The sequence below is a fragment of the Acipenser ruthenus genome, chromosome 18 (genome assembly GCF_902713425.1).
Source record: "Acipenser ruthenus chromosome 18, fAciRut3.2 maternal haplotype, whole genome shotgun sequence".
In the NCBI taxonomy this organism is placed as follows: domain Eukaryota; kingdom Metazoa; phylum Chordata; class Actinopteri; order Acipenseriformes; family Acipenseridae; genus Acipenser; species Acipenser ruthenus.
In genome coordinates, this window is record NC_081206.1 from 32937682 (window position 1) to 32959928 (window position 22247).

The 22247-nt window shown below is 44.5% G+C and overlaps 2 protein-coding genes across 2 annotated transcripts in view; one reads left to right on the top strand and one right to left on the bottom strand.

Annotated features, from left to right (window-relative positions):
- Nucleotides 1-253: 253 nt before the first annotated feature.
- LOC117963907 (kelch domain-containing protein 2-like) lies at nt 254-10081 on the top strand. The gene is made up of 14 exons (XM_058992101.1): nt 254-401; nt 1297-1530; nt 1925-2004; nt 2563-2680; nt 2906-3021; nt 3903-3984; nt 4090-4173; nt 4439-4519; nt 4623-4681; nt 5115-5224; nt 5803-5875; nt 6084-6171; nt 8135-8187; nt 9248-10081. The coding sequence occupies exons 2-14, from the start codon at nt 1303-1305 to the stop codon at nt 9369-9371; spliced, it is 1296 nt and encodes a 431-aa protein (XP_058848084.1). The 5' UTR covers nt 254-401; nt 1297-1302; the 3' UTR covers nt 9372-10081.
- A 30-nt stretch (nt 10082-10111) lies between these two features.
- The window catches only part of LOC117422258 (ribosome quality control complex subunit NEMF-like), a 41457-nt gene continuing 29321 nt past the window's right edge, over nt 10112-22247 (bottom strand). The window contains exons 13-32 of the mRNA XM_058992075.1: nt 20218-20388; nt 19629-19692; nt 18695-18783; nt 18386-18489; nt 18204-18266; nt 17470-17582; nt 17312-17369; nt 16752-16810; nt 15702-15822; nt 15224-15608; nt 14385-14433; nt 14023-14072; nt 13693-13846; nt 13391-13468; nt 12634-12840; nt 12283-12321; nt 11595-11701; nt 11008-11051; nt 10760-10839; nt 10112-10344 (exon numbers count right to left, since the gene is read on the bottom strand). Of these exons, the coding sequence (XP_058848058.1) occupies nt 10267-10344; nt 10760-10839; nt 11008-11051; nt 11595-11701; nt 12283-12321; nt 12634-12840; nt 13391-13468; nt 13693-13846; nt 14023-14072; nt 14385-14433; nt 15224-15608; nt 15702-15822; nt 16752-16810; nt 17312-17369; nt 17470-17582; nt 18204-18266; nt 18386-18489; nt 18695-18783; nt 19629-19692; nt 20218-20388 (2113 nt within the window). The 3' untranslated portion in view covers nt 10112-10266. The remainder of the gene's footprint in view (nt 10345-10759; nt 10840-11007; nt 11052-11594; nt 11702-12282; nt 12322-12633; nt 12841-13390; nt 13469-13692; nt 13847-14022; nt 14073-14384; nt 14434-15223; nt 15609-15701; nt 15823-16751; nt 16811-17311; nt 17370-17469; nt 17583-18203; nt 18267-18385; nt 18490-18694; nt 18784-19628; nt 19693-20217; nt 20389-22247) is intronic.

A 22247-nucleotide genomic window follows, 5' to 3' on the forward strand; every position in this document is an offset into this window, starting at 1 on the left:
ATTAGTTTTAGCTCAGAATTTATTTTGATCAATTCCAGGTTTTTATGGATGACATTATACTTGAGATGACATACCACCCTATGTAATAAAGCAGGTTATTTATGTAACATTGTAACACCACAGCTGGTTTTGGTCCAGGACAGTGTTGCAATGTCCTTGGATTAGCTCCTCCCGCTCGCCACACGTGCCCTTCTCAGCATGGTGGCTCAAATGACGCCTCCAATCCTCAACAAAATGGCGAAAGGTTTCGGACGTCTGCTACGTCACGTCCTGCCAGGCCTTACAGAGTAAAGCCTGTCTCTGCTTCCGCTTCCAGTGTAAACAAGATAAGCTCGAATTGTGTTACAAAGTTTAATGTTACTCAAAAAACAAAAAAGAAACGCAATTTGCAGACAGTAACGGTAAGAAAAAAATGCAATTTGTGTCGAGTGTTTTAAGGTGATGTCGACTTTCGGCGTGTTTTAATATTATCGTTAATCTTGTTTAACTGCGAAACAGACAGTCCTTTCGATGTGCTTAGTGTAAACACGACAACACGGCAAGTCTGTACAACCTTTGTGTGTGTGTACCTATTTCAGTTGTGAATTTCTTTCCCAATAATCGTTCTTTTGCATCATGAAATGAATTGCACAGTTGTAATGGCGAGCGGTGTTTTGCAGGGTAGGAGGTGCACGGTTTATTGATATTGAATATCATTTCAGTACATCACGCCTCATCGAGAGCCAGCGAGTTTACTTTTTTGCTTACAGAATCAATTTCGTACTTACTGAATCTTGTTGTAAGCCACGCCAAGTTATATGTAAGGGCCCCGTGTGGCGAGATATATTCAGCTGCCATTTCTCTCTCCGTAGCCTTATTTTTATTGGTTTATTTTCTATTTCCGTCTTTTACAATGCTCTGATGCTCGATCATATTCCCTTCTGTAAATGTTACCTTATTTGTATTATTTTCTGTATTTGTGTTTGTCCAGGGACTGCCAATGAAAATGAGCTCATAGCTAAATCATAGTTAAAAATTGGACGTTGTCCCTGTAGAATAAATACAACATATATATACAATTTGGAAAAAAAATACAAAATGTTTCAATGTTGTCTTTGCATATGCACAAAAGGTTTAAATTATAAAAGTTGTTCAAACTTTATTCATATATACTGTATATATCAGTCTTTATTCATATATACTGTATATATCAATCTTTTTTTTTTTTTTTTTAGTGTTGTGCTCAGTGTCTAAGCTGTGTTCAGTGTTTGATTTGTATGCTTTAATTAACGTGGTGACGTGTATTTCTGCAAACAGGTGAAGATGGCAGATGTTGACGAGGATGATAATCACATGCAGGTAGAGGAGGATCCCGAGGAGGAGGAGGATGATGATGATGTAGAGGAAATCGACGAGGAAGAACTGATCGATATCGACACTGAACTGGCTTCGGCCCACGATGAGAGTGTGGAGATTGTGGCCCCCCCGGAGCGCAGTGGACACGTCGCAGTGTCAGACGGGAATTGCATGTATATTTGGGGTGGATACAAGGTACAGTAAGAGACCATGCTGGATATTTTCACCCTTTCAGGTCCTGTGCGATTATGACCTGTATGTTTGCACTCTTTTAACATCAGCTTATTTAGTAAGAAGATTCTCTGAGGTCATACGTTCCTCTACTGGCAAAGTATTACCTCTGACCAGTAGAGCTGCACCAGCTGTATTGAGCTCTCCACAGAAACCGGGCGCTGGCAGTCAGGTCAGGCTCACTGGTGTCGATCGGGCTCCTTTACCATTCACAGTGAAACAAGTGAAGAAACAGCTGCTTGGGTTTGTGGTGACTGATGCTTTTCTTAGACTCCGTGGAGAACAGCAATGCAGTTTGTAATTCACACATTTGGATGTTTCATAAATGTTGTTTTTTGTTTTTTTTTCTCCCTTGCAGAATGCACAGACCACAGGTTTCTATGACTTCTATTTGCCAAGAAACGAAATCTGGATTTATAACATGGAATCCAGACGATGGTGAGCCATTGTATAAAGATGTTCTGTGCTGTGTATATTAATACAGATAACAAGCGCTTTCTCTTCTAGGCTATTTATGGATTTTCATTTTCTGTTTAACAGCAGTCATGCAATGTGTTTTTTCTATACAGCAATCTGTACATTAGCTAGGATTGTGCTTGTTCAGCACAAGGCTCAAATCCGGAAGTGGGGAAGATGACATGTTTCACTTATTTTTCACATTTTGTGTGAGTGCCCGTTGAAACCAAAGGGAAACAATAACATCTTAAAGGGGAAGCAATTTTAGCCGCAGTGCAGGATCTTCATTGGGACTACTCTGCAGCAGAGTCCCAATCTCCCCCCATGGAGACTCGGATCCATCAGGACAGAGTAGGACCCCAGATCACTCCTCACTCCACATCGCCCTGCCTAGGACAGAGTAGGACCCCAGATCACTCCTCCTGACCCCCTCCTCACTCCACATCGCCCCGCCTAGGACAGAGTACGACCCCAGATCACTCCTCCCTACACATCGCCCCGCCTAGCCCCTACCGAGTTCTCATGTGTTTCGATCTGCAGGAAGAAAAGGGCCACCGAAGGAGACGTCCCCCAGTCCATGTCGGGCAGCTGTGCTGTGTGTGTGGACGGGGTGCTCTACCTGTTTGGAGGGCATCACGCCAGAGGAAACACCAACAGGGTGAGTGGGCCTGCATAATAACAAATCAACCCATTTCACAGAACAATCGGGTGCAGGCTGAACTGACATCATGCACCACTACGTGCAAAGGATATCATGATTTTTTGGGGTGTGTGCGATTTCAAGGGACATCATTTACAAAAAAAATATCCAATCTGCTTGCAGGTTTTTCTCACCCGCTGACATATTAATTGTTCATTTTTGCCCCTTTCTGTCAATCCACAGTTGTACAGGCTTCCTCTGAGATCCACAGACACGCTGCACTGGGAGAAGATGAAAGAATTGAAAGGGATGCCACCAACGTCCAAGGACAAGCTCGGCTGCTGGGTGTACAAGAACAAGTAAGAGTGAAAAGCCAAGACCTGTCAGTGCTTCCATGTTTCAATTACTTTGTAATCCAGGCTCGTAATTGAAATGTAATACTAGACTCCCCACCCCTACACCTGTGACCTGTGACCTGTAACTATATTTGGTAGAATGGAAAAAAAAGAAATGTTTCGGCTCTTGACCTTCAGGGGTGTGTAACGTGGCAGGGTAGCGGTTTGTTTCACAAGCTTTGCAGTTAGTTAGCCTTGTGCAAGATTGCACTTGCAGGGCTGGGTGAAGGAAGCACATCTCATGCATTGTTCTTTTGTATGCATTCATGGACAATTAATAAAGCAGAGAAGCTACAAACTTACTCGCACTAGTTTTGTCAATGCACATTACTACATTGCATTCATGCCTTTGCAAGGGCTGCTGTATTCCTAGCATGCTTATGAGCTTTCAGTAGTGATTTTGGAGTGCTTCAGTGTTGTGGAGTGCTGCATGGTAATAAACACACATTCTTATAGTTTAACTCAGAATGTGTGATTGTTGAAGCCTAAGTTGTTGCAAAGTTCTGAAAAAGCTGAGATCCAGTAGTTATTAGTTGTGCCAGAAGAACAGAAATGCACGTTTTAATTAATTAAATACATACTCTCCACACACACACACACACACACATGGACCTGTGTTTCCAGGAGCAATGCTAGACCTTTTACTATCTCAAAATCCAAAACTGCGGCTATAAAACAATGATCTGAAGTGAGCCAGAATGCATTAGTTTGTTTAAATAAATACATAAATGCCTTTGGGGCAGAGCTGGTAATCGTAGGGTTGCAGTCATGGTTAAAGCACTATAATTAAAATAATCGGGCAAGCGCACCTGTTTTACTTACGGAGACGTGTTCTCCTTTCACAGATTAGTTTTCTTCGGAGGATATGGCTACGTTCCACAAGGGACACATCTTGGAACGTTTGAATACGATGTAACGTCCTTTTGGGTAAGACGTTGCCCGTGTCTGTCTGTGTCTCTTGTATGAGTAGCATTCTTGTATGAGCACCTGATGGAATTATATTTAAACTTACATCTCCTTTTGTTGTTTCAGGCAAATAATGCTCCTCGGGGTTGGAATAACCATGTGCACGTGCTGGACCTGGAGACGTGTGCCTGGAGTCAGCCAGTCACAAAGGTAAGCTGATTGAAACTCGAGTTTTCTTCAGAATAAAAGGAGGCTCTTGTCTCCCAGTATGGGAGTCTACCTCTTCCTTCATAGATACTGGGACCCAGAACGTTGCTACTGATGTGAGTGTAGCAACACGTGCTACTGTAGCAGCGTGCACTACGTATTGATAGTACTGACAATGTTAACACATGCCTGTGGACGTATTCTGAAAGCTCTCAACAGCTGGTCCGTTCCTGTTATTATTAATGTTGATGTGATTGTCCTCTCTCAGGGGAACCCTCCTTCTCCCAGGGCTGCACACGCTTGTGCCACGGTTGGAAATCGGGGTTTTGTGTTTGGTGGCCGATACAGGGTAGGCACACTTATGTAAAGAAATACACATTTCTCAGTTTGACAAAAACAAAACACCCAAATGCATTTCAATGATTATGTTTTCCAAACCCCCTTGTCAATAGGAGTCCCGGCTGAACGACCTGTTCAGCATTAACATGGATACCTGGGAATGGACTGAAATGTAGGTATAGAGTACTGGAGGATTTTATTCATTGATTTATTTCAGGGATGGAAATAGACTCTGGTTGCATAGCAGTTTGATCGATACTACGATGAGTTTAATAAGACACCCGAGAGCTTGTCACCTATTCACACTGTGGCTGATCAAGCTGGTATTAAAACCTGGACTGGGTGAAACTGCTGTACAATAGGAGTCTAATTTCCATCCCTGTCTTTGTGTGTTTTTTAAAGAGCTCTTTAAACAGGGCCTGGCTGAGTAATAGCTTGTTTACATTGTACAGCACCAATGTGTTTATTTGTGTATACATAGATACAGCCAATCAGCACACTTGTGTTGACTGTGCGTCTCTGTCTCTCTGGGTGTTGACGGTCTGTCTCTGTGTGTGTTGACGCTGCCTGTCTGTCTGTCTGTCTGTCTCTCTCGCCACTTTTAGGATCGTACCACACCAGGGCCCCGTGGGGAGGTCGTGGCACTCCCTAAATCCAGCGTCCCCTGATCATCTCTTCCTGTTTGGTGGTTTTACGACAGATAAGCAGCCGCTAAGTAAGAGTCCAGAGCAGCATCTTAACAGAGAGATCTGCAAAACCCTTTCTTTATTCTTAACAGAGAGATCTGCAAAACCCTTTCTTTATTCTTAACAGAGAGATCTGCAAAACCCTTTCTTTATTCTCACAAATGCTTTGTTTTTTATACCTAGTGTTTACCATCCTTATTCTTAACAGAGAGATCTGTAAAACCCTTTCTTTATTCTCACAAATGCTTTGTTTTTTTTACCTAGTGTTTACCATCCTTATTTTAACCTGTTCATGCATGAAATACTGTTTTGGACACAATTAATATATTTAACATTTTTATATGGGGCGGGGGAGGGGGAGTGGCCTTCTCACATGAGGTCATCTTGCATTTGTGTCTTCCATGCGTCCCCATACAAGTTTGTCGTGCATGAAGGGGTTAATATTCCTGCGGTGTTTGGTAGAAACGCAAGCTGGGACAGACATGGTACAGAGAAGCCTGGTAAAACACAGCAGCTTGTTTAATACTTGACCATACAGATTTTCAGTCACTTTTTAGTCTAATGAAGTTTTAAACCTTTTAAAAAACTATCTTGTTTTTTTTATTAGGTGATGGCTGGCTTTACTGCATTAGCAGGAATGAATGGAAACCATTTAAACACAACAATGCAGAGAAGCCCAGGTAAATTCACACATTTTCTTTTTTCCTTTTCTAAGTTTATATATCTTTGTATGGGAAAATATATTTACTTGAAAGAAAAGCAATTGAGAGAAGTTTAGCTACAGACAAAGCAAAGGTTTTGCATTGCGCTTCCTTTGATATATACAGACAGCTAAGGTTTTACACTGCCTGCTCTGATGTTGTTTCTCTGCCTGTGACGTGTCTGTAGGCTCTGGCACACTGCCTGCTCCAGCGAGGAAGGGGAAGTGTTTGTGTTCGGTGGATGTGCGAACAATCTGCTGTCTCATCACCGTGCTGTAAGTCAACACCTTTCAGGATAAACACCTCTTAATGGAATTCCATTCCCCGACACAGCAGATCAATGCACATCAATTCAAACTGTCAGATCAATGCACATCAATTCAAACTGTCAGATCAATGCACATCAATTCAAACTGTCAGATCAATGCACATCAATTCAAACTGTCAGATCAATGCACATCAATTCAAACTGTCAGATCAATGCACATCAATTCAAACTGTCAGATCAATGCACATCAATTCAAACTGTCAGATCAATGCACATCAATTCAAACTGTCAGATCAATGCACATCAATTCAAACTGTCAGATCAATGCACAACAATTCAAACTGTCAGATCAATGCACATCAATTCAAACTGTCAGATCAATGCACATCAATTCAAACTGTCAGATCAATGCACTTCAATTCAAACTGTCAGATCAATGCACGTCAATTCAAACTGTCAGATCAATGCACATCAATTCAAACTGTCAGATCAATGCACATCAATTCAAACTCTCAGATCAATGCACATCAATTCAAACTGTCAGATCAATGCACATCAATTCAAACTGTCAGATCAATGCACATCAATTCAAACTGTCAGATCAGTGCACATCAATTCAAACTGTCAGATCAATGCACAACAATTCAAACTGTCAGATCAATGCACATCAATTCAAACTGTCAGATCAATGCACATCAATTCAAACTGTCAGATCAATGCACATCAATTCAAACTGTCAGATCAATGCACATCAATTCAAACTGTCAGATCAATGCACATCAATTCAAACTGTCAGATCAATGCACATCAATTCAAACTGTCAGATCAATGCACAACAATTCAAACTGTCAGATCAATGCACATCAATTCAAACTGTCAGATCAATGCACATCAATTCAAACTGTCAGATCAATGCACTTCAATTCAAACTGTCAGATCAGTGCACATCAATTCAAACTGTCAGATCAATGCACATCAATTCAAACTGTCAGATCAATGCACATCAATTCAAACTGTCAGATCAATGCACATCAATTCAAACTGTCAGATCAATGCACATCAATTCAAACTGTCAGATCAATGCACATCAATTCAAACTGTCAGATCAATGCACATCAATTCAAACTGTCAGATCAATGCACATCAATTCAAACTGTCAGATCAATGCACAACAATTCAAACTGTCAGATCAATGCACGTCAATTCAAACTGTCAGATCAATGCACGTCAATTCAAACTGTCAGATCAATGCACGTCAATTCAAACTGTCAGATCAATGCACGTCAATTCAAACTGTCAGATCAATGCACATCAATTCAAACTCTCAGATCAATGCACATCAATTCAAACTGTCAGATCAATGCACATCAATTCAAACTGTCAGATCAATGCACATCAATTCAAACTGTCAGATCAGTGCACATCAATTCAAACTGTCAGATCAATGCACATCAATTCAAACTGTCAGATCAGTGCACATCAATTCAAACTGTCAGATCAATGCACATCAATTCAAACTGTCAGATCAATGCACATCAATTCAAGCTGTCAGGCTTTGCTGTGTCTTTCCTTTTACTACATTTTTACTGTCTTTCTTTGTCTTCATCTGTGGGCACAGACTTGAACACGTACCCATTCATTCACTCTAATACTTTCTTTAAAGGAGTATAGACCCCGAACCAGCTGCTGTTGAGATTGTTCAAGACTGCACTGTGCATGTTGTTGGCACCAGCTATCCCAAATGCAGGCAGTGGGTTTTAAATACTGACCTGAATGAACAGATGCAGAGGTGAATGTTATCGGTATCCTGGCACCTGCATCGCTGAAGGTTTAACTGCTGTGATCTGCTACCAGTTGATTTCAGAAAATGATGCCTCATGATTTTCGTGTTTTAAAAACTCTTTTTGCTCATAGTTACAGCAGTGTAGATCTCGGTGTCTTAATAAAGTTTGCTTATTTTTGTTCCTCAGGCCCACAGCAATGAAATACTCATCTTTGCTGTTCAACCCAAGTCCCTTGGGAGGTGAGTACGAAGCACACATCTGGCAGTGTGTCAGGTAACAGACCCAAGGCAGAGGCTATTGTGTTAACAGCTTCACTGCTGTGATGGAGGAGCCCCAAGGCAGAGGCTATTGTGTTAACAGCTTCACTGCTGTGATGCAGGAGCCCCAAGGCAGAGGCTATTGTGTTAACAGCTTCACTGCTGTGATGGAGGAGCCCCAAGGCAGAGGCTATTGTGTTAACAGCTTCACTGCTGTGATGCAGGAGCCCCAAGGCAGAGGCTATTGTGTTAACAGCTTCACTGCTGTGATGGAGGAGCCCCAAGGCAGAGGCTATTGTGTTAACAGCTTCACTGCTATGATGCAGGAGCCCCAAGGCAGAGGCTATTGTGTTAACAGCTTCACTGCTGTAATGCAGGAGCAGGTCCGTAGGGAAAAAGTGATGGATGCAGAACTTTTCTTGGTGCTCAGATCGATGCAGGATCATTAAAATGATGTCATAGCAGAACAGCATGACGTATACTGAGAATGATGATGTATAATGAGAATACGCCAGATTGTTACCTGATATTGATGCCTTTCTAGCAGTCCTGAAAAAAGTTTAAAACAAAAAAAAAAGAAATCTCTATACGTGTAGGCCTAAAACATGGTCTAGAAAGTTTGATTGTGTATAATCATCAGTTAGTCCGTTCCACAGTGGACTTGTCGTAAATTGTTGCTACCCGTAAAGGCAGAGATCTCAATTCTGCAGCCTTCATTGGAGCACCCATCACACTGTAGACTGTACGGTTTGCAAGACCTGGAGCATTCTCTATTTTTCCATTATTATTTATTTCTTAGCAGACGCCCTTAGCCAGGGTGACTTACAATTGTTACAAGATATCCCATTATTTTTACATACAATTACCCATTTATATAGTTGGGTTTTTACTGGAGCAATCTAGGTAAAGTACCTTGCTCAAGGGTACAGCAGCAGTGTCCCGTACCTGGGATTGAACCCACGACCCTCCGGTCAAGAGTCCAGAGCCCTCACCACTACTCCACACTACTTTCTAACCCTGGAATCACGTTCCATATCCACAGACTGTGCCTGGAAACAGCGATCCACTTCAAAGAGATCCTGTCCGGGTCCTGGGAATGTCTCCCGAAGCACCTGCTGAGGAGCATCAGCCAGCGCGTCGGCAGCAACAACACATCGGGCTCCTGAAGCCTGCCCGGGAGCGCAGGAAGGAAATAGTTACGGAGCCATAGATTTGTCAAGCGCTCCATCATTTTAGTTTTTGCAGGCAGGTGCAACATGCAACTGTTAAATGTTTTTGCATGTGAATGGCAAATAGAGAAAATATTTTTGTGTAGAATTTGATTGCTTATACACGTGTATATAAATATATATATATATATTGTTTTAATTAAACTCTTGTGTTTGAAAGCAAAGAATTTACTGTTTAAAAAAAAAAAAAAAGACTGCATTGTTAAGAGAGTCCCAGGGTTTCCCTGGGCATCTTTTAAATTCTTTATTCTAAGTTTATGTTTTTCCGTCGTGTGCATCCGTCTTGTATAGTAAGTTGTGTGCACTTTTCTATTGGTGATTACAAACTCATTTTGATGCAGGCAGCAGACGTTCCAGAATGTCTTGCAGCAACACTGTTCATACACAATGCAGACTGATGCTGGAGAGGTGACCCTCCAGCACCAGCACGTCTAATTCACATGTTGATGAACGCGTGCAGGGGGAGCGCCCCACCATGGAGCCTCCCTTTCACAGTACACACTGATGGACGCGTGCAGGGGGAGCGCCCCTTTCACAGCACAAGCAAAAGTGCCTTCGATGGATATCCTGTTAAGCACTGGGGTGGGGAGACTCAAGAGTGATTCGTTGTAGAAATCTGTATTAAAATAAAACGTTTAAGAACAGCAGTCATACTGTGTATTTTGCCTTTTTTTGTGGGGGTGAAACAGAGTAGAGTACCTTGTAAAGCAAGCAGTATTAGTTTTACAGTCTATTCAATTCCTACACTTCAGGTGTGTGGTATTATTTTTTCACTTTAAAGTCTTTTTTTGACAGCAGTCCCCAGCAGGTTTAGGAAACCAAACAAGCAGATTCATTTCTTTTTTGCTGCCAGCAGGTTAGGCGCCGACACTTTCACTTTTCCAGCTATATTTCGGGATAAATCCGTATCCTGAAAAAAAACACAGAAGGCAAATTAAAATGATAAGTGTATGTGTAAAAAAAAAGTTTAATTTAAATGATTTTATGTTGCTAAGTCTGGCTCTTCACAGAGATACAGCCGTCATTGCTGTGGCTAAGTCTAGCCCCTCACAGAGATACAGCCCCTCATTGCTGTTGCTAAGTCTAGCCCCTCACAGAGATACAGCCCCTCATTGCTGTTGCTAAGGCTAGCCCTTCAGAGATACAGCCGTCATTGCTGTTGCTAAGTCTAGCCCTTCAGAGATACAGCCCCTCATTGCTGTTGCTAAGTCTAGCCCTTCAGAGATACAGCCCTCATTGCTGTTGCTAAGTCTAGCCCCTCACAGAGATACAGCCCCTCATTGCTGTTGCTAAGTCTATCTCTTCACAGTAATTGAGAAGGTTACCTTCACACTGCGGAACAGATCTTTTTCTCTTGGTGTAGCGTCTCTGGCGTGCATGAAGCTGTGCACAGCAGTTCTAGCAGCTGTTATATTTAAAATTAAATTAAAAAAAAAAAAAAAAAAAAAAAGTTAAAACTCATTCATATGTATTGGACAGGGGGAGGGGTCTTTTGCAAATGTATTAAAATCAGAGAAACTTCTTGGGCTGTTTCTCAAATGCCCGTAGACTGTTCAGGTTCCAGAGATCTTACCTTTTCCTTTCTTCTGAGTTCCAGGGGTAAGTTTCACCTTGTACCTTAAAAACAAGAGGTAACCCACACATTACATCTGTGTACTGTGAGCAAATAAATGATACTCCTTCAAAACAAGAACCCACACATTACATCTGTGTACTGTGAGCAAATAAATGATACTCCTTCATTTTATCATAAAACCCATATTTCAGTGATATCTAAAGTTAAATTATGCCTAAGCTCTTATTTTTTCAAAATTATATATATATATATATATATATATATATATACACACACACATGCAAAAATGTTAATTAGAAATATTAAAATGATACTGTACATTCAAGCTTACAAACGTAAATGTGGTTCAAAATTTCCTATACATACCAATCTTGTGAAGCACTTAAAAATAAGGCATTACCATACCAGGTAGAAAGTCTAGCCCAGGGATTCCTCTGATGGCACACAGGTCACGGTGTCAATTTCAACTTGGACCTCGGTTTGCAATTGCCCAATGGTTCATTACAACTTCTGAGTATCTAAACAAAACTGTTCATTTAAAAATGCACCTTTGTCTTAAAACCACTGAAAGGTAGATGACTCACTTGTAGTTAGTGAGTGCTGTATAGGGTGAACACACAGGCACGGCGAACAGCAGCACATCCTCTGGGTGAGGCTGGCCTGTCAGAGAGTCGAGCAGGTTCTCCCCTTCCTGCAACGACACCCCACGGGTTAGGGTGTGGGTCAGGGTCAGGGGTTAGCATTAGTGTTGTGTGTGGGTTAGGGTTAAGGGTTAGGGTTGTGTGTGAGTCAGGGTCAGGGGTTAGCGTTAGTGTTGTGTGTGGGTTAGGGTTAAGGGTTAGGGTTGTGTGTGGGTCAGGGTCAAGGGTTAGGGTTGGGTTAGTGTGTGTGGGTTAAGGGTTAGGGTTAGTGGATTACCACCAGGGATTCTCAAATCCAGGGTCAAGGTTTAAGGTTAAAATCTGCACTACTTTCCAGTGACACGTTTAGAGAGACACACTTCATAACATCCCTCAGACCGTCTCAGCAATTGCTCTGTGTAGCCTACTGGTACATAAACCCCCAACTGAAAAACAGAAACAGCAAGCTTCGAATAGTTCAATTATATTTCTAGACCTCTGATGAAGCGCATCTATCTGAAATAGATGTAACCGAAAGGCAAGCTGTAGATCTCAAGCAGTTTACCACCTAATCACTGGAGTTGCAAGCACTCTTAGAATGATGAGAAGCAGCTCTCTGTGAGGCGTATTGAAGTGTAGATCAATGCCTCACCTCTGGTCCTTGTGGCTCCAGATCTTGATCTTCAACATCCTGGAAAGTAAACAGGTGCTTCTGTTATTTCAACACAAGCAAACAGATCAGGCAGTTATGCTGTAAAGCTTACACAGGCTATCATGAAAATCAATTGCTATTAAAAGCAACTCGTTACAAGCATGGTACACGGAACATCTGTAACCTCACTCTGCATGCGGCTGTGCCGTCGCTGGCTTCAGCCTGAACTCAAATCTGCAGGATATGCAAAACACATTCCGTTCCATTCCACAACCCTGCATGCTGGAAACACGACTTCCATTGCACAGCTTAACCATCGACACACTGGCTGTACGCTGCAGGAAGGTTTACCTTGTCGTCCGGTTCCTGAGCCACGCCCTCCAGAGCCACCTCTTGCATCTCCTTGGCCACCTCCTCCACTAGTATCTGAACTGGTTTCCTCCCAGCGCTCCCCTGCTGGCTCGCTTTGGGTTTCTGCATGCTTTTTTTAACCTGCTCCTCTTTCGATTTTCCTTTTTTTCCTTTCTTAACTTTCTCTTCTTTATTCGACACTGCAGACTGAAGAAAACAAACACACACACATACTGTAAATATGAACACTTGCAAAGAACATGCTCAGGTTATCATTAGGATGCCGATGCCTCTGGGTTTTGAAAGTGAAGGTAGAACCTATTTTCTTGCTGTACGGAGGATGTCAGTTTGTCCGGTACTAATGCTCTGGGCTCATCTGCGCTTTGAATAGCCTCTGTTGTACAGAGGATAATATTTCAATCATCCCGCTGTGCAACCAAGTAGCAATTTTGCAGTCTGTAAGGTTAGTATTAAAGTAAAGGTTTGGGGGTGAAATTCCTGGAAGTTCCTGCAGCATTTACCTCTGCAGAAAGCAACAACGTGCTATATACAGAGCTGCACTGTGAGGTGCAATAGCATTCTTCATAGAGAGCTGCACTGTGAGGTGCAATAGTATTCTTCATAGAGCTGCACTATGAGGTGCAATAGTATTCTTCATAGAGCTGCACTGTGAGGTGTAATAGCATTCTTCATAGAGAGCTGCACTATGAGGTGCAATAGTATTCTTCACAGAGCTGCAATAGTATTCTTCACTCACCCCCAAGAGCTTCATCCGAAGCTCCCGGTCTTCCTCATCCTGATCCTTGTACTTCTCTTTGATTTTCTTCAGTTTGTTCTGAGTGAAGGAAAAACAACACAATTACAAACACATTTCAATACACCTTTCCTTGTATCAGTAAAATGAAATTAACTGAATCCATGCTATCTCAGTGCCCCTAATAAGCATTTAAGCAGTCTAGCATTTAAGCACAGTGTAGCGATATGCAGCTCATTTTGAGGGGGTTCTGGTAACAGCATTCAGACAGACCCTGTCCCTGTGGGTTCGGTGCGGTCCGTTACCTTCTGGCCTCGTTTCACAGCCGGCTGGGATGTGCTGGTTCTGGAGGTTTCCTGACTGTCCGGATTGACTGCTGAGGGTTTCTTACTCTTCTTCTCCTTCTTCTCTTTCTCTGCTTCCTCCGCATCATCAAAATCATTCTGCTTTTTCATTTCTCTGGAAATGACAAAAGATGTAGTCATATATACAAGACACACACACACGCACACACGCGCGCGCGCGCACACACACACACACACACACACACACACACACACACACAGACAGACAGAGACACGCACACATGCACATATGCACGCACACACTTCCATAAAACTAAGCAGTTTCTTCACCTTCTCTGCTTTGCGGACACACGTTTCCTTCCCTGTGCCGTGCCATCATTCTAAACAAAGAAACAAAGAAATAACGACTGTATTGATTTGTTCTGCTGACTGGCAACACACCCCATCTCTACCAGGGTAACCCATTACTGAAATACAGAATCATGCTTCAGTGCGTTTCAATAGTGCACATGATGTAATTGGTAGCATCACTGTGGTATTTTCGGTTTGAATGTGAAGCACTGAATTCTTCATCACAGTTCAGAATATCACTCCTCATTCATCTTGTTTATTGCATGCGTTTCCTGAGATTCCTTGCAGTGAACTGAACTGAACTGCAATGTGTGTATGAACTGAAAGCATGAAGTCCTCACCTGGCTTGCAGGGTCGTCTTTACAAGTTTGAGAAGCTACTGAAATAGGCCTGGAAAGAGGAATGGTAAAAACACAAAGCTTTAAGAACTTGCATATTCAGAACACACCAGCATTACTGTTTCTTACAAATACGAAGGCCAGCCAAATGACTTCTGGTGCAGGCTTTCCTTTAAGTGCAATATTTTACAACACTAACCCTGCTCCAGGCCTTACAATACAAAAGGACTGCAGTGTCAGAAAACAGGGACTCTGCTGCTTACCCCCAAAGAGCCTGAGGTTTCCTTTGACACCAAATACATGCAGGGATGGAAATAAGACTCCTACTGTACAGCAGCTTCACTACAAGCTTGATTAGCCACAGTGTGTCTAGAGAACAAGCAAGGTGTGTCTTATCAAAGTCACTGAAACCAGGAGTGGATCACACTGCTGTGCATTTCCAGCACAGACATGGATTCCAATGACTCTGAAGTGAGCATGGGGGGCGTGTCATAAACAATACTGGTCTACAGAGGAGTTCAAAGTTCAGTGTGTAAACGACAGTGGTAAATGTTCAGAATGTTGCTAAACGATGAAATGTTATTAAATTATGCAGGCCACATAAAGAAGTTAGCCTTAGGGTTTCCACAGCAGTAAGTGTAAGCCAGTTTACTGCACATTCACAATATTCTTCATTGTCTTTTCCATTCATAATGAAATGATGCACACACATGCTGCAGTCGTTTATAAAGAGAGATGGGAGGGCTTGTCTGATTGGTTACAAGCATTCCCGCTTTCTTAATGTTTATGTGTGGATTCCCTACAGTTTAAACGTTAAAGGAAAACCAGCAGCCCTGTGGTACCTCAAAGGCTGGAGATGCGACAGGGTGATAGTGGTGTCTGGGTAGCTGAAGTCCTCTCCTTTCTCTTCCTGATTCACATGAGCAGCGTTGTCTGCCCCCTCCCCCTCCTCCTTCTCCTCCTGGAGCCCGGGCGCTGCCCCCTGCTCTGAGGGGCTGCTCTCCTGCCCCTCGAGCCCAGGCACTGCTCCCTGCTCCGAGGGGCTGCTCTCCTGCCCCTCGAGCCCGGGCACTGCTCCCTGCTCCGAGGGGCTGCTATCCTCCCCCTCCTCTCCCTCTGTATCGGATTCCTCTGTGGAGTTCTCTCCCGTCTCCTCCGGGTCCCTTGCCTGCCTCTCCTCTCCATCTCCACTCCTCTCTTCCTCCCCCTCGTTGCTGCTGTCGTCTCCTTCAGAGGAAGGACACAGAGATCTTTACTGCAAGCCCGATCGCAATGGCACCCAGCTGTGAAGGTTTCATTGTGCTGAATCAAAATAAATACCTAGCAGCTCGGTGTCTTCCGACAGCAGGTCAGTGTTAGTGCTGGTCACGGTCTCCATGTCTTCTTCCACAGCTCTCACTTTCCTCTCTCCTCTGTGCCTCCACACACAGGGCTCGTCAACCTGGGAACCACCAGCAAAACGCATTCTCATTCACTGAGCCCAATCCCATCACAATACACTGAACTGCTGCTACTGTACTACAAAATACACGGATAGTTTCCCCACTCTCTTTAACCCTTTGCGGTCCATTGTCGGACTGGGTCCGACATTGCAATTATTCCTCACAGGTCCTTTGTCGGACTGGGTCCGACATCATTATAGCAACGCAATAAACGGGTGTTTAGTCGTTTTTTCTCCGGAAAAAGCCGAGAAAACCATTCAATTGCCGAGTGGTAGCGACAGGAGCCGAGACAAGTCGGAAAAAAAAAAAAAAAAAAAAAAAAGGCGTATTTCATGAATAGTCATACATGGTATCAGGTATCAGATAATGGGCGTCCATAATAAACAAGCTGGCTAAGTGCGTCAGCGCACTGAGACTATCATGGACATTTGCAGAGCTTTTTTCAGATGTTATAGTAATAAAATAATGACTTTGATCGCATTATTGAGGAGTTTGGTGATAAAACGAGTGATCTGGAGATGATCGATCGGTATGTACGACTATTATTATTATTATTATTTATTTCTTACACAGCTGAACGCTATAGCAAACAAAAGGCTGGGGAGGGGCTGGAGATGCCTAGTGTGTGCTTTGTTGATATGCAGGGCCATTTAAACCCGTTTGACTGTGAAAAAAAATACTTTTAAACAGCGCGTATAAAATTAACTGCGCGTGTGAAAATTAATTATTCCTGGCGTGCCTGACGCGCGATTAATAAATGGACCGCAAAGGGTTAAAACAGAGCCCTTACAAACTTTGCCAAGGCAAACTGATTCACCAGCAAGCCGTACGCTGCCCCCTGGTGGCTATCCATGTTTTATGTTTGTATCAAACCTTTCCAGTCTCCCCAGCACTGCTATTTCAATGCAATCCCTTAATGTTGTTTTACCTTGAACAGGAAGCCAAATCCCATCATGAGATAGGAGGGAGGGAGGAAGTTCTTTTTACCTGAAATAAAGATCGCAGCGTCATTCCTGTTCAGGAGCCTGGAGTCATGCACAGCAATGTACAAACACTTGCCTGAGTGTATTACACACATATTGAATGGATCTGAGGCTCACTGTGGAAAACTGTTTCCCTGAGCAGCAATAGTTCACAGGGCAAAAGTTATTTTATGCATACCTCCAATGCTACAATGATATGATTGTGTCGTCTCCTGTGTACGACTCTAAAGCTACCCTATAGTAATTTTACTATAAGAATAAAGAATCTGTAGTAATCATATACTGCTGATTATTTTTAATGAGCGAGTCTTTTCCAAAAGACACAATTCCAGACAGAAATGCAGGATGTTGCCACATTCCAGCCACAAGTCAATAATAATAATAATAATAATAATAATTACTAATAACAGGCCGTGGCTGTGGATCAATACCTTGAACAGAAAAGGAGCAGTTGTGTTCTTTTGAAACACACAAGATAAATGAAAGGAAGTGCTCTCATTCTCACCTCTGATCATGAAGCTTCCAGTGGTCAGGTACTCCCCAGTGGGTGCGGTTTTGGACACCTGCAGGACAGATTGACAAGCTGGTTACGGTGCTACAGACATCGGGCAGTAAAGGGTGATGAATGAGACAGGGTTCCGGGGGCAGCGCACGGCAGCGTACCTGGTGATGGTGGACCCACCAGGCGCTGGTGATGACCTTCGCGTCCCAGGCAGCGCTGTAACAGACCGCCATGGTCCCGGCCTCTGTCAGAGTGCGAGGGGGGATCGGTTCTCCTGCAACACAGCACAGCTCAGAACACAGGAGAGACCAGAACACAGCACAGCTCAGAACACAGGAGAGATGAGAACACAGCACAGGAGAGATGAGAACACGGGAGAGATGAGAACACGGGAGAGATGAGAACACGGGAGAGATGAGAACACGGGAGAGATGAGAACACGGGAGAGATGAGAACACGGGAGAGATGAGAACACAGGAGACCAGAACACAGTACAGCTCAGAGATCAGAACACAGCATAGCTCAGAGATCAGAACACAGCACAGCTCAGAGATCAGAACACAGCACAGCTCAGAGATCAGAACACAGCACAGCTCAGAACACAGCACAGCTCAGAACACAGCACAACTCAGAGATCAGAACACGTGAGAGCTCAGACCACAGCAGATGAGAACAAGCTCACAATCCCATTGTGAAATGATTCCCACAAAGGAGCTACAAGAGCAGCTCCTTCAGCCAAGCTGGTGCAGGATTCTGCATGTCCCTCTCCACGTTACAGCTCCCCATTGCTGTTAAATGCACTGTTTTAAAAAGACCCCCACTGCCACAAAGAGGTCCAGGAGCATCTACAGCCATCGTATTTAAGGGAGAAAAAGAAATGAATAAAATCAATCACCGGAATGGTTTTTGATGACACAGCTCGTGGCTCCGTGGAGATCAGCATGCACGTAAATATCACCTAAAAAAAAAAAAAAGAAGAATTAAAGACGGGACACGGCATTGTCAAAGTAAATAAACAGCCAAGCTTCAACACACTGAACAGAACAGATTCACGTGCCGGAGCGCGTCTGCATGCACCTGCTCTCAGGTATCTCTTGACAATCATCTCGTTCTGCTGCTGGTCTCTTCCTGCTATTACGAGATAATTCTCTGAGCTGATAAACCACAGAAACTTTTCAAACCTGAAAGAGAAAAAAAAGAAGGCATCTTTCATGTAGAAAATGATCTTTTGATATATCTTTCTGCAACTTAAAAAATATACTGAAAGCAAATCACTTGAAATGATAAAAATGTTTTCATTAAAAGGTTTTCAGCTGGTGACATGATCAGCGATTGAAATGCATCGCTCATGGGATTACACGGTGTGCCCGAACGCAGCCTCCTCACCAATATACTTTTCTTGCTTTCTGGATAGTGATAACTGTCTGGACTTCTTTAAGGGTCTGTTTGGTCTTCTTCTCCGCAGACTTGAAAGCCTAAGAATAAAAGAAAGAAACAAATCCATTTCATTATTTAAAACTCGTTAACAGTTCACATCACCACTCAACAAGTCAGAGAGATCTAATAATCATCATGATGCTGTGAAGCATCAGCGGTCGATGATCCAGATCAATTAAACAGGCTCTCAATAAAACATGCTTGTTGTTTTGAAGATGTACACAGGGTTCTGCAGGGTGCATGACTGTCAGCCTCACAGGGTTCTGCAGGGTGCATGACTGTCAGCCTCGCAGGGTTCTGCAGGGTGCATGACTGTCAGCCTCGCAGGGTTCTGCAGGGTGCATGACTGTCAGCCTCGCAGGGTTCTGCAGGGTGCATGACTGTCAGCCTCACAGGGTTCTGCAGGGAGCCTCACAGGGTTCTGCAGGGTGCATGACTGTCAGCCTCACAGGGTTCTGCAGGGTGCATGACTGTCAGCCTCACAGGGTTCTGCAGGGTGCATGACTGTCAGCCTCACAGGGTTCTGCAGGGTGCATGACTGTCAGCCTCACAGGGTTCTGCAGGGTGCATGACTGTCAGCCTCACAGGGTTCTGCAGGGTGCATGACTGTCAGTCTCACATGGTTCTGCAGGGTGCATGACTGTCAGCGTTGTGCTTGTCATGCAGGTGAAGCTTGGTGCTCACGGCAGCTTCCAATCCTGCAAAGCATCCTTCTAACTTTCACAGTGTGGGTCAGGATTTCAATACTCAAGTTATCTGGACTGTTGTACGATACTGTGCACAGCACACGACCAGCACAGAAGTAGTTCTTTCAAAATGACAGGAACAACTCAAACTAAAATGACAGCGAGTGCAGCGCAGGCTTCTCACTGCCTCTCATTACCTTTTCTGCAGCTTCGACGGTCTTCTGTTGTTTCTTGGCCGCATGGCGTTTATGATCATAGTATCTGAAATACAGGTTCAATAATACATTACACTGAGGGGCCCCCAGTGCAGCTCAGCCAGCGATCGCATCACTGCCAGACTGGAACACTGTCAGGACCTCCACCACCACCTTGAACATGTCATGTTTGCACAGGGATAAACACTGTTGTGCAGGGCTACTCAACCCTGGTGCTGGAGGGCTGCTGTCCCTCCTGGTTTTTGTTCCAGCTGTATCCTAAATGACTTAATTGGACCAATTAAGTGCTTATTAGAAGCGTAATTGGTCCAATTAATCATTTTAGTGTACAGTTAGAACAAAAACCAGGAGGGACAGCGGCCCTCTATGTCTGTGTAGACTATGTCTGTGTAGCTGCATACTGAATACAGCATGAAGCCAACAAACCCAGAGGCTTGCTGATGAATGCACCCCCACCTACGAAACAAACCCAGAGGCTTGCTGATGAATGCACCCCCACCTACGAAACAAACCCAGAGGCTTGCTGATGAATGCACCCCCACCTACGAAACACCACAAGCAGGACTCTTACTTCTTGGCGTTGGCGTAGGCAGACAGGCTGAGGTCGATGTCCACCAGCACAGGCCTGTTCTTCTGAACTTTGTTCTTCGGCTGCCTGTTCTTGTTCTTCTTCTTCTTGCCTTTCGGCTCCTCGGTTTCCTCGCCCTCCTCCTCCTCTTCCTCTGAGGCTCCGTACGGGTTCCTGCAGAGAGACAGCACCCTTCATCACACTGAATCCCTGGGAATACGGGCTTGAATCAGGCATGCAAGCCACGGGCAGAGTGCTGGTCGTGTAGCAGAGGCCCTTCATGGAACACATCCAGACAGACGGGAGCCAGGCAAGTCACATGACAGCATCCCGTGTGGTTTGTGCAAATGACCCAGCTGCCACTCCACAGCTCAGTTCCAACCCGTTCTGTAATACCGTTGCACATGTGCAGGCTAATCTGTAAGCAAAACATTATAAGGTGCCGTGCTAATGAATTGTGGTGCTTTCAAACTAATTAAGGCCATTAAAATAGCTCTGGAAAGCACGTCACACACTGGTGGCAGGGTATGAAAATGCAGACCGACAAACACACAACCCAGCCCAAATCTAAATACTAGAAGGGTAAGAAGCAGCAGACAGCCCTCTGGATCTGAAAGCCAATGTGCTGCTTCTAGAGCCGCCTGGGAGAGGGTGTTACACGTACTGGAGCAGCATGGAGATGTGGCTGGATAGAGCCCTGAGAGAGGGTGTTACACACGTACTGGAGCAGCATGGAGATGTGGCTGGATAGAGCCCTGAGAGAGGGTGTTACACGTACTGGAGCAGCATGGAGATGTGGCTGGATAGAGCCCTGAGAGAGGGTGTTACACGTACTGGAGCAGCATGGAGATGTGGCTGGATAGAGCCCTGAGAGAGGGTGTTACACACGTACTGGAGCAGCATGGAGATGTGGCTGGATAGAGCCCTGAGAGAGGGTGTTACACACGTACTGGAGCAGCATGGAGATGTGGCTGGATAGAGCCCTGAGAGAGGGTGTTACACGTACTGGAGCAGCATGGAGATGTGGCTGGATAGAGCCCTGAGAGAGGGTGTTACACGTACTGGAGCAGCATGGAGATGTGGCTGGATAGAGCCCTGAGAGAGGGTGTTACACGTACTGGAGCAGCATGGAGATGTGGCTGGATAGAGCCCTGAGAGAGGGTGTTACACACGTACTGGAGCAGCATGGAGATGTGGCTGGATAGAGCCCTGAGAGAGGGTGTTACACACGTACTGGAGCAGCATGGAGATGTGGCTGGATAGAGCCCTGAGAGAGGGTGTTACACACGTACTGGAGCAGCATGGAGATGTGGCTGGATAGAGCCCTGAGAGAGGGTGTTACACACGTACTGGAGCAGCATGGAGATGTGGCTGGATAGAGCCCTGAGAGAGGGTGTTACACGTACTGGAGCAGCATGGAGATGTGGCTGGATAGAGCCCTGAGAGAGGGTGTTACACGTACTGGAGCAGCATGGAGATGTGGCTGGATAGAGCCCTGAGAGAGGGTGTTACACACGTACTGGAGCAGCATGGAGATGTGGCTGGATAGAGCCCTGAGAGAGGGTGTTACACACGTACTGGAGCAGCATGGAGATGTGGCTGGATAGAGCCCTGAGAGAGGGTGTTACACGTACTGGAGCAGCATGGAGATGTGGCTGGATAGAGCCCTGAGAGAGGGTGTTACACGTACTGGAGCAGCATGGAGATGTGGCTGGATAGAGCCCTGAGAGAGGGTGTTACACGTACTGGAGCAGCATGGAGATGTGGCTGGATAGAGCCCTGAGAGAGGGTGTTACACACGTACTGGAGCAGCATGGAGATGTGGCTGGATAGAGCCCTGAGAGAGGGTGTTACACACGTACTGGAGCAGCATGGAGATGTGGCTGGATAGAGCCCTGAGAGAGGGTGTTACACACGTACTGGAGCAGCATGGAGATGTGGCTGGATAGAGCCCTGAGAGAGGGTGTTACACGTACTGGAGCAGCATGGAGATGTGGCTGGATAGAGCCCTGAGAGAGGGTGTTACACACGTA

Bases quoted from the DNA above. Each gene is read 5' to 3' on its own strand.
- LOC117963907 (XM_058992101.1), top strand. From the start codon at position 1,303: ATGGCAGATGTTGACGAGGATGATAATCACATGCAGGTAGAGGAGGAT. The intron at 2,681-2,905 runs GTGAGTGGGCCT...GTCAATCCACAG, and splicing joins CCAGAGGAAACACCAACAGG to TTGTACAGGCTTCCTCTGAG. The intron at 6,172-8,134 runs GTAAGTCAACAC...TTTGTTCCTCAG, and splicing joins TGCTGTCTCATCACCGTGCT to GCCCACAGCAATGAAATACT.